The sequence below is a fragment of the Elgaria multicarinata genome, chromosome 1 (assembly GCF_023053635.1).
Source record: "Elgaria multicarinata webbii isolate HBS135686 ecotype San Diego chromosome 1, rElgMul1.1.pri, whole genome shotgun sequence".
Classification (NCBI taxonomy): domain Eukaryota; kingdom Metazoa; phylum Chordata; class Lepidosauria; order Squamata; family Anguidae; genus Elgaria; species Elgaria multicarinata.
Window position 1 is genome coordinate 175,579,478 of NC_086171.1, and position 16,688 is coordinate 175,596,165.

The 16,688-nt window shown below is 41.3% G+C and overlaps 1 protein-coding gene across 4 annotated transcripts in view; it reads left to right on the forward strand.

The window, feature by feature from the left end:
• Positions 1-4,047: 4,047 nt before the first annotated feature.
• The window catches only part of HIPK1 (homeodomain interacting protein kinase 1), a 44,958-nt gene continuing 32,317 nt past the window's right edge, over positions 4,048-16,688 (forward strand). For 3 of the 4 annotated variants that reach the window (XM_063143425.1, XM_063143431.1, XM_063143448.1), the window contains exons 1-2: positions 4,248-4,381; positions 9,686-10,763. In XM_063143425.1, the coding sequence (XP_062999495.1) occupies positions 4,327-4,381; positions 9,686-10,763 (1,133 nt within the window). In that variant the 5' untranslated portion in view covers positions 4,248-4,326. Of the gene's footprint in view, positions 4,213-4,247; positions 4,382-9,685; positions 10,764-16,688 lie in introns of those variants that run through there. The other variant, XM_063143437.1, reaches the window with a different exon arrangement.

Sequence of the window (16,688 nt, forward strand, 5' to 3'; positions counted from 1 at the left end):
AGAACTCTTCAAGAAAACAGTGTTACGCGATGTGCTCTCATTAGACCCGTGTACAAACTTGCACATGTTCTAATGAGACTTACACCCGCTTATAAGGAATCTTTTGACATTGGCAATAGAGCGTCTGTGGCTAAGTAAGGCAATTCTTACTCAAGAAACTTACAGCACTGAAGGGGATAACGCCACAATGGCACATTTATTGAGGTTGAAACAAATACAAAGGCACAAGCTAGTTTTGGGGAAATTAGCTGAGCGAGTAGAAGCTTAGAAGCAGTTTCAAGACTGAAAAATAGACTTTTTGAGACTTAAGAGCATACACACACAGACAGCAGGGGAAAGAGTAGAGGGAATCTTTAAAGGCAATATACCTTTCCTTGGGCTGCAGCCCTTTCCTGTAGAGCAGAACTGAAGAGCATTGCAACTCTTAGTCTTAGGTGAAGAGGAAAAGTCACCCATGGCAGCTTGCTCTCGCAAGGAATGTGTAGTCTATTCTGTGCTTCTGGTTCAAAAGGGAGAGAGAGCTAGCCAGCCTCTTCTCTCCAACTTGAGGGTTTTTGTATGATCTTATCTAAAGATGGGAACAAAAGAGGGTGATTTGGGATGATGGCTGTACTTGATGCAAGCCTGGAGTTCAGCAACAGGGCTATATTAGCATGTGTATGACCAGGTATGACTCTTGCCATCCAGCATTCATATTCTGCTTAGTTTTACCCCTATCTTTGTCTCTGGGGAATGCATTTGAAGAAGTCTATCAGGAAATGGTTACTTGACCTAGGCCTTCTGTGAATGCTCTCAGTCTGTAGGTGGGGTTTTGGGTCGCTTCAAAATGGAGTCAGTACTGCTCACAGAAGCTACCTTGTAACAACTGGCAATGTATGGTTAGCTTGTGCATAGGAATACACCAAGACGTGTGGAAACAGAAGATATGTTTCCCCCTTCTCCCCCAGGTCTAAAACCAGGCTGAGAACTGGGTCTTTAAACTTCAGTAACTGTGCTATTTCTGTGCCAAATTGACTCCACCTGGAAGTTATAGAAGTAGAATGGCTTAAGCACTGTAAGCAGAGCGGTGCCCTTGCTAAAATAACAGATAGCTAGTTAGCTAAAGGGAAATGGGTGGCTTAGTATATGCATTAGTAGGAGGATATTGACAAAATATTGTAGTGTATTCCTGTTCAGAACTTGAGCTAGCCACAAAACAGGAACCTTGTACAGTTCAGGCATCTCTTCTTCTATGCTATATGAGAATTTCTAGACTCAAAACTGAGCATTTTATTGTGATGGAATTTGGTTCTGGTTGATGGGAAAGGGAAAAAATATTCCAGTTTTCCCTCTCAAAATATCCTGATTTCCCTTTAATTTCCCCTTAATTTCAGTGCATGCACTGCCCATCCTTCTACGATAAAATTACACATTGTTAAGGGCTTGAACAGACACATTTCTTTCCTCTTCCCCTCCTCCCTTCCAGGATTTTTTGGGTGTATGTCATGAATTCTGTACATCCTGGAAGGTTATGGTCTTTGTCAGGCTGTTTTGTTGCAGTTTAACACTTATTTTCCTTTTAATTTACAAATGTATATACCTCTGTAAATTTAACAAGTCCTCCCAGGTATGTAAAAACCACTGTCTTATTTTAGATGTCCATATTTTGTTTTCAAATTGATTGGCACTTGACCGCTTGAGTTCACTGCTAGTATATACAAATGGAGACCTGTAATAAAATAGGCCAGGCTGAATGTGCCTGGGAGAGAGAAACACAAAGTTTAAAAGAATCAGGAAGTTCTCCAGATGAAAGGGTGAGTTACTCTAAAATTACTTCTCTCTATGGCCTAGGCTCAACTACTATCAACATCCTGTAAGTTCTAAGAATCTCATAGGTCCACATCTTGTTAGAGTGGTTTTGGATTATCTCTTAAAAAATCCTTTAATTTATATACCTACATATTTCTCCACATCTAAGCAATGCCCTGCATATGTAGAAACCACATCTTATTTTTTATTGGTCCTATTTTGCTTCTGAATAGACAGGTACTCAACCACCTAACTGTGGTATTAGAACAATATTGATGAGTGATTCTTGGAAGAGTTTTCAAGGGAGTGTTTCTCTGTGGATTATGAATGGGACATTGTAGATTATCCTATAGATAGCTAGAATTTCTAAAGCCTTTCAAATATGATGGGTCACCATTTGTAATTCCAGCTGATGGGTACGGATACTTAGAACTGCTATAAACTGGGCATAATATCTTAAACTAGATACACAAAATAAAAGGGCCCTGTTCACATTGGATCTATATAAACATGTTAGTTTGATTTTAATGGGAAGTATTTGAGGATGTTTTCTCAGCAACTTGTGAAAAGCCTTTAGGGTTTGTTTATTTTTTCCAAGTCTAAAGGAATGTTTTGGTTCATTCTTAATGTAAGAATGTAACTTTGTAAAGAGAAGTGAAACAGGGAATAATGGGGTCTGGGTGGTTTTCTACTCACTTGAGTTCACTTCGATTGTGAACTTCTCAGCAATTATATGATTCATAATTACTTGTGGTGATAAAAAAAAAAAACTTTTTAGATTTGCCCCCAAAGGCTGATCTGGAGCAAAGTGTCTGAATGAGAATTGATGGAGATAAACTTACCCCCATTCCACTACCAAACAGTACTAAAACCCACTACTTATACATTACAATAGATGTAATGGGAGCACAGTCTGTAGGCTACTCCCTTCTCAAGAAATCGCCCAATACCTTTATAGGAGCGCTATATTTGGCCAGGTTGAGAAGAACCAATGAAAATACTTCGGTGGGCGTTTTAACGCGAGAACTCCAGAAGGAATCCTAAGAACTTGTTTGGATACCTGTTGCCCTGGTAAGAATCTAGCGGATAACGGGCAGATCTTTCTTTCGGCTTTGATTCGAGGACCTCCGCTTACTGGCAGATTCAGAAAGGAGAAACTTTGAATCTAGTTTTGACTCCGCTTAACTGAGCCGCTAACCTGCGTGAAGGTAGAAACTCAAAGGGAGCAGGCCAGCATCCGACAGAGCGAGGCGATAACCATGTTTAAAAGGAAGAGAGGTAAGTAAAGCTCTCAGCTCTTGTTTGGGTCAAAATATAGAAAATGAAGAAAGGAGCCAAATATGAATCCAGAAGGATAGCCTTCTGGAAGTTTAAGCCAGCGAAAGAAACGAGATGCGCAGCCTGATCCTGTACATGCCTAAATAAGTCTAAAGTGTTCCGTGGAGCTTACTCCCAAGTAAGCGAGATCGGCCCACCCTTCTTTTCACGGTCATTAAAATTGCATCTTAGGTCAGGAGAAGGGTCTGGAGTGCTGCCCCGATTCTTGAACTTCAGGTTGCCAAGCGGTCGCGCAAACTCTACGCGCTGTATCAAATTTCCATCTTTCTTCTCCTGCTCAGATGGACATGGCCGGCTGGACCCTCCACCACGGACCCATCCCAATTCTTGAGACGGTGGGCGGCTAATTCCAAAGGAAGCCCCCCTCCCTTTTATGTTATCGGCCTCAGTCCACTTAAGAGGGAGCAAGTCCTATTGAGTTCAGTGGGATTTGCTGCTTCCTAGTAAACGTGCACAGGATCAGACTATAAAACATTGTTTTGCATCGTGCCTTTTCTCCAAATGGGGCGGGTCCTGGGAGGGCGGCGACGGAGAGGATATGTATTCGCATTTTGCTGGTCTGTTTTGTGGCTGCGACAACCATCGGAGAAAATGTCTCCTATGATTCGGGCACACTAACTGATCATGGCGGCCGGCCTCAGAGCCCGTTGGTCACGTGCGCCCCTATGACCTCCCCCATCTCTGACTCGGCGCTCGGCTGCTTCCGACTCGCTGCTCCGAGCGTGAGGAGGCGCTTGCGTTCCGGGCTCGGCAGGCTCAGCCTGGCTTAGTCGAGGGGCGCGGAACGGAGCGGGAGCAGCTACGCTGAGCTGAGGGGCCCTCGAGGGCGCGGCGGCGGCACCACCGTGAAGGGAAGCGGGGGCCGGGCCGGGCTCGCTGGCGGGCGACGGGGGCCAAAGCCTGTCGGAAGCGGCAGCTGAGCGGCCTGGGGGCTGCCCGTGGGCTGGCCGGCTCGAGAGGGCCGCGGCGGCCGCGCTCCCCCTTGCCCGGGCCGGCCCCGTATTCCGGGGCTAGGATGCGCCCGCTCGTCCCCCGGCAGGCAGCTCCCGGCCCGGCCCGTGGCTGAGACACCCCCAACGGCGGCGAGTAAGTACCGTCCCTCGGGGCGACCTTGGGGGTGGGGTAGAGCAGGACAGGCCGCTGCGGGAGCTTTTCAGCCCCTGCTGGGCAAGTCGGTTCTTCGTTCAGTGGCCGCCATCGATGTTGGCCACTGAGGCCTCTCTCGGAAGGCGGCGGCCGAACATCGCCACCAAAAGTGAGTATCGCGGGCAGCTTCTGGGTGGGTCGGACGCCCCCGGGGTAGCTCGGTCACCGTGGGCAGGTTCTTGGCATGTGTCGTTCCCCTGATTTCGATGCACCTTTTTTCCTCCCTCCAGTGACTGAATCTTGGAGATGCCAAATCATGGTTTTTCCCCAGCGTGTTGTGGGGTTTTTTTCTTTTCTTTTCTTTTCTGTTTTTTTTTTTTTTGAGTGGGTGGAATTTCTACCAATTCTTTCCTACTTGTTACGTTGCTAGTGGGAGCCGCGTCCCGTTTGTGAGTGGCTAGGAAAAATTCCACCTCACTGGCTCCAGGTTTAGATTAAAGTAAGTCTTTGTAAAATTTCTAGAGGTTTGGGCTTCTGCCAGCGCCAGCTTTGCAGTACTGGGTGGTTATCTTGAGCTGGACATGAACTTTTTACCACAGCTAGTGTTACTCAAGCAAGAAAAAAAAGCACACCACCCTGAGACATTTAGTGCTTAAAACCTTTTGTATTTTTCAACATAAATAACGTCTTGGGTGGTGTCAATAATGTGATTAATTCTGAGATGCTTGGAACTGCTGTTGGATTTCCCAGTAGTCTCACCAGTGAACTCTTGTTTTATAGTTTTATAGCTTATGTTCATTATGGCATTCTTTTGTTGCAATTTCTCTTGTCAAACATTCACATACAGTGTGATTGTGCCTAGAGCCAAAGCAGATGTTTATTTATTTTTATTTATTTATTTATTACATTTTTATACTGCCCAATAGTCGAAGCTCTCTGGGTTGTGTCCAAAGAACAGCTCAATATTTTCTCTTGGAGTTAGTGGAAAGACATAAGGATAAGTAGCATGTCTATTGCTAGATTATATTGAAAGTCTGTAATTATCTTCTGTAGAAATAACTGGCCTTAGTTTACTCTTCCAATAAGATATCGAGGACTCTGATCAAGATAACTTGAATCTTAAAATCTTCAATTGATTTTGGAGTAGTTATTATGACATTTGAATGAAAAGTCTAATTATGTTCTTGTTATTAGTGACTTTTCTGTTGGGTAAGTCCTAAAAGAGTGATCCTAAGCACTTGTAGTTAAAATTTCCTCATTGGAATCACTGAGTCAGTGTCTATAAGGTGCACACACTTTATACGAGGGGTGAGCAACTTGATGCCCTCCAGATATTCTAGACTACAACTCCCGTAAATCCCAGCCAACATAACCAATGGTCAGATATAATGGTAGTAGTCTAAAACATCTGGAGGGCTCCAGATTGCCTGCCCCTGTTTTATAATAATATTTTAAATATTTATTTATTTATTACATTTATATCCTGCTTTTTTTCCTCCAAGGAACCCAAGGTGGCATACATAATCCTCCTCCTCCTCTCCATGGCCCAAAGTCACCCAGTGGGTTTCCATGGCCGAATGGGGACTAGAACCTGGATCTCCCGACTCCCAGTCCAACACCTTAGCCACTACTAATATTTTAAAGCAAGTTTTTAACTATAGTGTGCTGCAAGTAAAAAACAGCAATAAGAACATAAGGGTTTTAATGTATTATACCAAAGGCCTATCTAGACTAGCATTCTGTTCCCATAGTGGCTAATCATGCTTATGGGAAGCCCATAAGCAGGGCATGAGTACAATAACGCCCTCCTGCTAATGTTCCCCAGCAACGGGTACCTAGGGGAATATTGATGACATGTATCTATTGATAGCCTTATGTTTGTCGAATTTATCTAATCCTAAGCAGTCCAACTTGGTGGCCATCACTGTGTTTTGTGGAAATTAATTTCATAGTTTAACAATGTGCTGTGTGAAGACTTTTTGTCTGTTTTTTTATCTCCCACCATTTAGCTTCATTGGATGACTTTAGGTTCTATTATTATGCAAGAGGGAGGAAAACAGCTTCCTGTCTACTGCCTTTAATTTGTTATGTTGCCTGCTTATGAGCAAAATAATTACCTTGTTGTATAGGATCAAAGGTTTATCAAAGATACCCCTGGCTTTAAGCTCTGTGTGATATAATAACTGAGCAGATAATAGTCTAGAAATCAGCCTTGATAGTGCAGTCGTACCACTGAAGCTATCTAGGTCACTACACCCTGACATGCAGAATCTGCCACTGCTGAGATCACACCCTCATATTTATTGGAACCAGATGAGGGGCTAGTGTGAACTTGCATTGTTGTTGAGGAAGTGGTAGTAATGCTGAAGAACTGGGTAACAGCAAAAATAATATTCCTTTGTACTGATCGCATTTTGCGCTTGAATCAGTTTTATAAAGCATAAATGGTGCTGATGTGGCATCTGACCTAACTTACATGCAAGTTGGGGTGAGACTTAAGGCAGTTTCTTGGATACTGATAAAAGTGCTTTATGGGAAAAATGTTGTGGTTGTTCTTTGAAACTTGATAATATATTTAGTATAGCATTTATCCTTGGACAGATGTTGCCTGGGAGGGAGAACTTGAAGGGACATTTCTTGGAGCCAGACTCTTCACTCTTGCTACTGGTTTTTACTAGCTCAGCCAACATGCTATAGAGTTGAAATAAACTCTTGGAAAGGATATTAGCTCTCGAAAATTCTTGACTATATGCCAGTATTACTGAGAAAACATGTACATGCTGCTCCTTCTTTAATCTAGCCTTGAATAAGTAGTGAGTTCAGGGCATTGCTATCTGGTTATTGCTTGGTTTATAGATCGGGGCAGCCATTTCTAGCACAAGCTGGATTAATTAAACTTGATTTGTACTAAGATATGTTAGTAACAAGTGGTTAAGAAGTTCAGTTCATATGGTCTCCTAAATGTTTTTATTTAGGCTCAGACTGTCGAGGCAGCTTGAACAAATAGATTAACAGCTGAGCTCAGAAAGACTAAACATGCTACTGTTCTCAGAGTTGGGAAGAAATGCAGCATATTTAAAAAGTGCTTGTCTGGGGTCTAGTGAGCTGTTGGATCTGACAGCAGGGTGGTGGGGAGTGTCAGCATTTCTACTGGGATGTTGACATTAGAATAGTTAGTTGGACAGTGGACTGGCAATGTAAAGGAAGTTCAGCTTTTTTCCAGGAATACTGGTGGCTTTCTATTGTTCAATGTGTTTGTTACTGCAATTGGCAAACAAATGCAGGTTTTGAAAGAGTTGTTTCGGATAAGGCACATTTTTGTCTTGTGACATGCTTCTATGTTTCCTGCCTGACTTGGGCATTGATCATATAATGGAACACCCTGTTTTTATGTTAGGGTAATCCACATTCCTGAGGAAGCAAACTCATTATGCACAATCCAGAGGAAACTCAGTATATTTAAATCACATTGAAATTTTGTATACTTAACTTTACATATACCATCCCTGGCTAGAATTACTTTGGTAATCTTCATAGTTGCATGTTGTGACATGCAAGACATTTCAAGTAGAATTGTGTTCTAGTAAACTTTTCCAGTTCTTTCCAATGCCATTCTTTATTCTGAGTAAGGATGAGTATGACCTTGCACTGGCCAGTAGGAATGACACAAGCAGAAGCTCTCATTGCCCATATGGAGAACCTTTTAATTGTATTAATGAAGATGTTTGAATGACATTGCTGGGAAGCAGGGTAGAAACAAACTTGTCCATATCAACTGGCACAAACAGTGTCAACAGCACTATAAATGAATGGATTGCTCTGTTTAAACAGAGAAAAGATAGTTACAAAATGAGAATATGCTATGAAAGTAACCAAACCTTATACCCAGTAAAATGAAATATGTGAGAACTTATTGGGATATGGTGTCATTTTAACACTAATGTTTTGCAGAAACATAGCTTATATAGCTGGAGATATATGGTTGGTATATATTTAAGTCCCTTAAATACAGAGTTATTCATTTCAGGCTTTCATAAGTACCGTCTTCAAGACAGAGAGTAGTTTTTGATCCTCCCCTTTCACCAAGTGCTCTTGGTTCTGGACAATTTATTGATGACATAAAGTTTGGTGACAAAATTTAAAGCTTTAGCAGCAGATTAAACACCCCCACACCCCAGTCTAACAGCAAGCAGAGACTTGGGTCTTCTAGGAGCACATTAGTTTCAGTTCTGCACTTAAGTTAGCTTCCACTTCTTGAGATTTGAGTAAAAAACATGTAAGTGGTCCTATATTTTGCACCCATGGTGAAAATATATATTTTATGTATATTTCTTGTCATATAGATAACCAAAGTAGTAAAGAATAAGAGAGCAATAAACAGTAAACCTAGCAAAACAATAACAAAAGAAACCCAGCACCGAGGACCCCTAGCATCTGATACTGAAGTGTTCTTTTCACGGTATTGGTGATGTCATTGTAATACATATTTCCCACTGCCAAACTTCATGTAGCCATTCCCTTTTAACAATGAAGAATAGCTTTTGTTAAATCATACTGTAATTTAATTTAAAACATTTTCCTCCAGTTTGACAAGGCACCTTCTCCAGTTGATCTAAAAAAAAGTTTGGCAGTTTGATTAACAAATTGTAATATCATAAATAAGATCTGAGGAGTCTCCTTTGGGAAAGCTGACTTACTTATAGGAGTAATTGTTGGTAAGGCAGTATGACTTCAGTCCTTAATGATAGGAGGCTTGTACTTCTGGTAGAACAAGGATGGACAGCTTGTGTGGCCATAGCCAGGGATTATTCAGGTTGTGTGTAATAGCGGATTAATAGGAAATGATAGAACATCTAAAACAGTGAATAAGAACTCATGTTAACCTGTCAAACGTTTCTACTAGTCTGTCTACTCTACCTATTTTGTCCACTTATGGTAATAGTTTTTGTGAAGATTCTCTTCCTGATTATTTGGAGGCAGCTCTTGCTTGCAGTCAGGCATGTGACTATTCTAGAAGGAAAGTTGTATATCTTGTCCATCCAAAATTTTAAAATATTTTTTGTTCTTTATTCATATTCTACCCCTTCTATGGCGATCCAAGTGTGGTCACTATAGATGGCGAGCCAGTGAGGGTGACTAATGCTTTGAAATGTAATACTTCGTGTGTAGATGTAAGCTGTCTATAGTTGGACTTTTGACAGCCCTTATACCCTTGTTGCCCCAGCAACACATGCTTTGGAAAAACTCTTGTTGAAGTGTTTTTAACTTTTGTAAACTGCCCAGAGAGCTTTGGCTATGGTGCGGTATATAAATGTAATAAATAATAACAAGAAGAAGATGCACAACTGGCATTCTTAATCAATGGGTAAAAACAGACCTGTGATTCTGGATGTGCTTGCCATACATGATATTGTTTTGTTTCATGTACTTGATATTTCTTGGTTGTTGACTAGATTTTTTTCCTCCTCTTCAGGTATGGCCTCACAGCTGCAGGTGTTCTCCCCTCCATCTGTATCTTCGAGTGCCTTCTGCAGTGCCAAGAAACTGAAAGTGGAGCCCTCTAGCTGGGATGTTTCAGGACAGAGTAACAGTGACGAGTATTACAGTCACAGCAAAAATCTCCCAGGTGCTCAAGGGCCAGCAAGTTCCTCTCACCAGGTAGCAAACTTCAGCATCCCTGCTTATGATCAGAGCCTCCTTCTTCCTGCTCCTTCAGTTGAGCACATTGTGGTTACAGCAGCAGACAGCACAGGCAGCGGTGGAACAACATCCTTTCAAAACAGCCAGGCCCTGACACACAGGGCTAACATTGCTTTGCTGGAGCCGTATAAAAAATGTGGATTAAAAAGGAAAAGTGAGGAGGTAGACAGCAACGGTAGCGTGCAAATAATTGAGGAACATCCACCTCTCATGCTGCAAAACAGACCTGCGGTGGGTGCTGCGGCCACTACCACCACTGTAACAACCAAAAGCAGTAGTTCCAGTGGTGAAGGGGATTACCAGCTGGTCCAACATGAAATTCTTTGTTCCATGACAAACAGCTATGAAGTCCTGGAGTTCTTGGGCCGAGGGACCTTTGGGCAAGTGGCAAAATGCTGGAAGCGCAGCACAAAAGAGATCGTAGCTATCAAAATCCTGAAAAACCACCCTTCTTATGCCAGGCAGGGGCAAATCGAAGTGAGCATCCTCTCTCGGCTGAGTAGTGAAAATGCTGACGAGTATAACTTTGTCCGTTCTTACGAGTGCTTTCAACACAAAAACCACACATGTCTGGTGTTTGAGATGCTGGAGCAAAACCTGTACGACTTCTTAAAACAAAATAAATTTAGCCCCTTGCCTCTGAAATATATTCGGCCGATTTTGCAACAGGTGGCCACTGCCTTGATGAAACTGAAAAGCCTGGGTTTAATACATGCTGACCTAAAGCCTGAGAACATCATGCTGGTTGATCCCGTGCGCCAGCCATACAGGGTGAAGGTCATTGACTTTGGCTCTGCTAGTCATGTGTCGAAAGCGGTGTGTTCCACTTACTTGCAATCACGCTATTATAGGTAAGTACTCATTTCATGTCTTCAAATATGCCATTTGTAAGGCAAGTATCCTGTGCCCCTTGATATGTAAACTTTCCTCTGTTGAAATAATATTGGCTGCTTTCAGCTTTTGCTCATTCCCCGTTTTCCATTTGAGTTTAAACTGTAATGGCAGCTCTTTCAAAAGTTTTTTTTTAAAATATTTTTTTAAATAAAATAAGTATTTTTGAAAATGTTTAAGCTGCTAAAATTGAGTGGGAATTTGGAAGCCTGACTATTGCAAGCTGTCTGCTGACTTCAAGGGAAAACAAAGGTCATCATTTGACATTTGGAAGGTGAACTTTTCTATACTTCTAGAATTTGTGTACGATAGCACAAGAATCCCAAAAACTACACAACCAGTTCTATGCTCTAAGGGAAGAGGGTTGGTTTTTTCTTAAGCAGAAGTCGCCTATGCCACGTGATTAAACAGTTGGAATTTTAAAAACAGCCATGCTCAAGCCTATAGATGCACCTAAACTAGCTGTGTATGGGTGTTTGTTCCTGTAAGACACACACTAGGTGTTAAAATATGTGGTACCTGCCCTACAGTATTGGGAAATGTAAATGTTTGTGCCAAGCACAACGTGATTATCAGGCAGCTGTGACATGCAAATGGTACTCAATCAGACTATTATCTCCATTTGTACAGCATATTAAGACCCATGTTCTAAATGGCACATCTCCCTTCCTTTTTCAGGACAAGCTGCCTGTGTGCATTTGCTCTAGCATGGCTTGGTTTTGGGGATCTTTGATCTCAGGCTCATGTAGGCCTTGGACGTTTCTTTCCCTCATAGCCTAACAGAAGCTTCTCCCTAGGAGAGGGAGAAGCAGAACTGCACTTTGCATGATGACAGTGGGACAACAAGAGGAGAGGGAAAGTAAGGGGACAGCAGTGAAGCAAGGGTTAGAGGCTGTCTTTTAAAGGCTACTTGTAAGGCATAACACAGGAGATACTGTGCTCCTGAATTTCTGTTGGCCAGATACCTTCAGCTTTTTATTTCTTATGATTTCAAAGCAGAGCAAACACCAACATACAAAATGACCAGCAGTCATGGATTTGAAAAGAGCCTAATATTAGTAATTCTGAAATCTGCAAACTGATTCCAATCTTGGTCCACTTTCCTTAAGCTGAGGGTGCTGTAATGGTCTATCTAGCTGTACATGTATCTTGGTTTTGCCACTTGAATGCTCGCAGGTGCTACTTGCCCGAATCCAGAAGATTGTTGACTACAGCAGGGTAGACTGTATCGAGTAGGTTGATGTGAGGAAAACAAAAATATCTCTTGTCACTTGATTATGCTTGATATCTCTTTGGATGATAGTTAAGGCCTAAACTTAAAATGTTAGTTCTGCTAACTGAAGACAGGAGACCGACACAAGTTACAAATATCATCCTTGAGTCTATACCCGTTCTGTGTCAGTGTGGCCAGCATCTTCCTCCAAAACTGGCTGTTTGTCAGTGGAGGCTTGAATGAAAGGTGCTTCCAGGTGGGAGGCATCTGCTGCATCTGAGCTTGCTGTACAGCTTCTACAGCCAAGTGAAATGCAAATCTGTGTTAGTTGCAGAATAATGAATTTAGTCTAATACTATTAGTGCTTCCCTGTTCACAACCACAGCTTCAAAGTGAGAAACCCAGCTGCTGCTTTTAGGGAGGAAACTAAAACTGTGCAACAGTTGGGCCTCTCTCAAGAAGGGGAACCCAGCATGAGATCTCAGAATTGAAGTAGAGTCATCCTTGAGATCAGTGAAACCTTTGTTCATTCTGCCCTCTATGCTGGCACTTGTGCATTCCTAGTTTGAGTAGGTCACATGTGATCTACAATAATTTCCTTGACCTTCTAAGCAGACGTTGGCCCAGCACAGCCAGCAGTTTTTTGAAATTTGATTTCTAGTCCTGGTTCTGATGTTTGCATTTCTAAGTATTGGTCATCCTGCTTTGGTAAGGCCTAATATAATTGATGTCAAATTATCCTTTGTAAAAAAAGTTAGTCAGTGATGAGAGTTTTCTGGTAATTTTTGAATTTTTTCCAGTGCAAACATTCCTAGAAATTAGACTAATTTGCACAGGGTAATCTGTATTGGAAAATTCTTCTGATGCCCTGAAGAGTGATTTAGCATGTTTGTTTTAGTAGTATTTAGTAAATATCAAAGCTTTAAAAATATCCTCAGTATTTGACCTGGAATATTTGAAGAAGAAAATAAAGCACACTTAAATTGATTTAATTTACGTTTAAAGCCCTAAATGGCTTGGGATCTCAATACTTGAGGGAGTGCTTCTCCTTATATATGCCTGCCTGAGACTTGAGATCTGTTGGAGGAGCCCTTCTCCGCATCCCACCAGCACAACACATTTGCTATGATGGGACAAGGAGGAGGGCTTTCTCTGTTGTGGCACCCCGACTGGAATGCCCTCTCCTTGGAGGCCCGACTGGCTCCAACACTGATTTTATTCCGGCGCCAAGTGAAAACATGGCTTTTTAACAAAGACTTTAATGGTTAAATTCACTAAGATGGCACATTGTTTTAATTGTTTTTACTGCTTTTAAATTATATATTGTTTTAACTTGGTTCATGGTTTAATTTGTTTTTAGCTGTGTATATTTATTGTTTTATACTGTATGCTCTTATCTGTATGCCGCCCTGAGATCTTTACGTTATAGGGTGGGATACAAATGTTTTAAATAAATAAATATTATTTAGACATTTTTACTGGAATACTTGTAAAAAAATAAATAAAGACAATCACATGTATTTCCCTTACATTGTTTACATTATTGAAACACACTTAATAAATTTTAGCAGCCTGAAGAATTGTACATGACAACCACTCATCTACTTCGGCAGAGTTCATCTCTGCTTTTTAGGTTGTTGGGGTGCCTTCAGTTTTGTTGTCGGTACTCAGCGCTATTTCCCACTGATATATGTATGTATTTTGATAGCACACATATATTCTCTCATAAACTTGTTAGGGTTAATCACCTGAAAAACATTTATTGCAGGTTTGAAAGTGCAAGCTTGTCTGCTTTTGTATTTTGCAAGTGGCATTCATTCATTGGGTTGGATCCAGATTTATGCTGGATCTACTGCAGTGGTGGAAGTGGACCTCTCCACCCCCTCCTTGTCACAAAAGCTTTCCAGACACCTGAAAATGCTGCACTCAGTGTTGGGAGGTCCTGCTAGGGAGGGCAGGAGGTCCCTTCCTCTCGTGGAAGGCAGATCCTGGATCCAACTAGTTGTTATTTAATGAACTTAGGAAATTTGAGAAAGATAAAGCATTGGAATCCCCACATCTAGCCCTTAAAGAAATGTTCATATGATTTAAGAGTTTCCTTTGGGTAATTCTGTAGGAACTCTAATTGTATTACAGAAAAATAAACTGTAGTATCACTTTTCACTTTAAATGGGGAGTACTTTGAAGAAATTTATAAACCTCAGATCCAAAACAAAGTGATCTTGTCTTTAGAAACAGTGTTTCTTATTTCTGAGAATGTACTTATGGTGCCAAAGAGGTTAATGAAGAAGTGATAATATTTGAAAGCAGTATGCTGACAAAACCCAGTTCTATTTCTCTGTGATATCTGAATTGGGAGAGGCCGTCCACGTTCTAAACCAATGCCTGGATGCAGTTATGACTCCTCCTATAGGTGGAGTTTCCCAGGTCTGGGAATTGGGATGTTGGCCTGTTCTGGATGGGGTTGTACTCCCTCTGAAGGAGCAAGTCTGTAGTTTGAGGTGCTCCTGGATCATGGCCCAGAACGCCCCATTACCTTAGGTTGGTGGTACAACTATGCCCATCCCTGGTTAGGGATAGTCTAACCATAGTGGTCCAGATTGTGTTTAATACTGTATTTGAGATGTTATTTAATATTTCTATGTAAACTGCTTAGGGGTTTTATTACAATTAGCAGTATATAAATATCACAGATAGATAAATAAATAAATAGGCCTACAAGTAAATGGCACAGGACATATAGAAGTGAGCAATAAGAATACTTCATATACACCACCGTGAAGTATTTAACTAGTTACCTTCCACAATAGCCCCATTTTGAAGACATGTTAAACCATGGCTTTAACCATGGTGAAACGGCTTTTTTCAAGTGTGTTTTAAAGGACCCAAGCTTCAGCTTCTCAAAATGAGAATGCCATTCTTACATATTAATGTAAGGAACTTCTGTATTCTTTTCATTGGCCTAATAGAGGTACTACACTAATATGGATTTTGTAATTCTATACTCTGAGGGATCTAAGTTTATGAAGAATTGTCGTAAACAATTGGCAGCGAGGGGTACATGATATTTCTTGTGCATTGTCTTGGGAGTAGATGCAGGGTGGCTGCTTGACTGCTACAACTCTGTCATCTGTATCCTATTTTATGGAGAGTTAAATAAAACAATAATGACTTCTGAATTTTGTGTGCATGGTATGGCCCATATCCATTTGATATTGACACGTAGCCGGAATTGGCTCCCTTGAATGCTTTATATCAGAGTTTCTGCTACAAACATTCTTCTTTTGAAGAAGCCTGAGATATGGTCAGTAAGCTGCTATGCAAACCTAAAGTGCCAGTCAGTTTCAGGCTCTAGTTGTAAAAAAGAAATAGAAAAATCCCAGACAAAAACAGGTTGCAAAGCTGACATTTCAGAAATAACTGAAGATTAGAGATTGCTGGGACTACTGCATCATTATTCCCAGTGCCATTGTTCCTGCCCGAGATTAGTCCCTGTAATTCTGTACACTACATACCGCAAGCAAATGGCTCAGAATTGCTTAGAAGAATCTGGCTAAGCTATGTAGTTTTGATAAAAGGCTTCTTCACATACTTGATTGAGTTGGTGCTTTCTTTTCTGTAGCCTTCTTGATACATTGCATATCTTCCTGTTGTGTATGTTTGTGCCTTTTTGAAATCCTAGTGCCGCATACCTGGGGGTGAGGGTAGCTTTGCCAAGGATTTTGCTCTATAAAAAGCCAGTTAAGAAGAGTAGTGCTAAATTGATGTGACTGCTCCTGTCCCTCATTGACAGGGAGCAGGTTGAATAGCATGTTTCTAGATAGTATTTGCCATCTACTTGCCATCCACTCCAGTCTCTGCTGTATTGAAACCGCTATAGGGATTTTGGAAGAGTTTGAAGAGAGCACATGGTTATGACATATATACATGTTCCTTCTCCAAAACAGGATTCATTCTAGTTTACTAAAACCTCATTTTTAGCCACAATGAATGAGAGACACAATCGTATACTAAGCTGTGAATATTACAGAACGAACTACATATTTGTATTAGGATACACTAACATGCCTGAAGAAGGTAGTAGTCAGCATTGTTTCCCACACTGAGATTACAGTTAAGAAGGATAGACATTATTAATAAAGAAAGGCTAGCTTTGTGTTGTGGTAGGATGTATTCACATATACCCTTTTGGCACAAGAGTCAACAAGTATTACATCAATTCCATCACTAATTAGTTGCCTATTGTGCTTCTGTTTCTTGCAAAAATAATTAGTCCTGATTTTCTCCAGCTTTATTTCCTTATTCGGCCTGAATGCTGGGAAAACAAGCTGTATCCACAAGAAACACAATCCCCCACTTCAGACAAAATTTCACCCCAAGTTTCTGAAACACCTTATGGCACTCGGTGCATTTAAGTTCTACATCATATGTATGATGGGTTGGATCCAGCTTGGCTATGGTGTGAATGGAAGCTCCTTCCGTTCACCAAAAGCACTGGGATGCAGTGGTGGTTCCCTGCTGGAGGAAGTCAGGAGAAGCTGATATCTGCCAATTTCCTGTACATCTGCAGAACTGTGGTTAATCTTAATAGGGGTTAGTGTAAACAAGCCAGTTTTATAACTACCAGTTGAAGTTGCCTGTTTGAAACTAATCGTATTTAAGATTAATCACA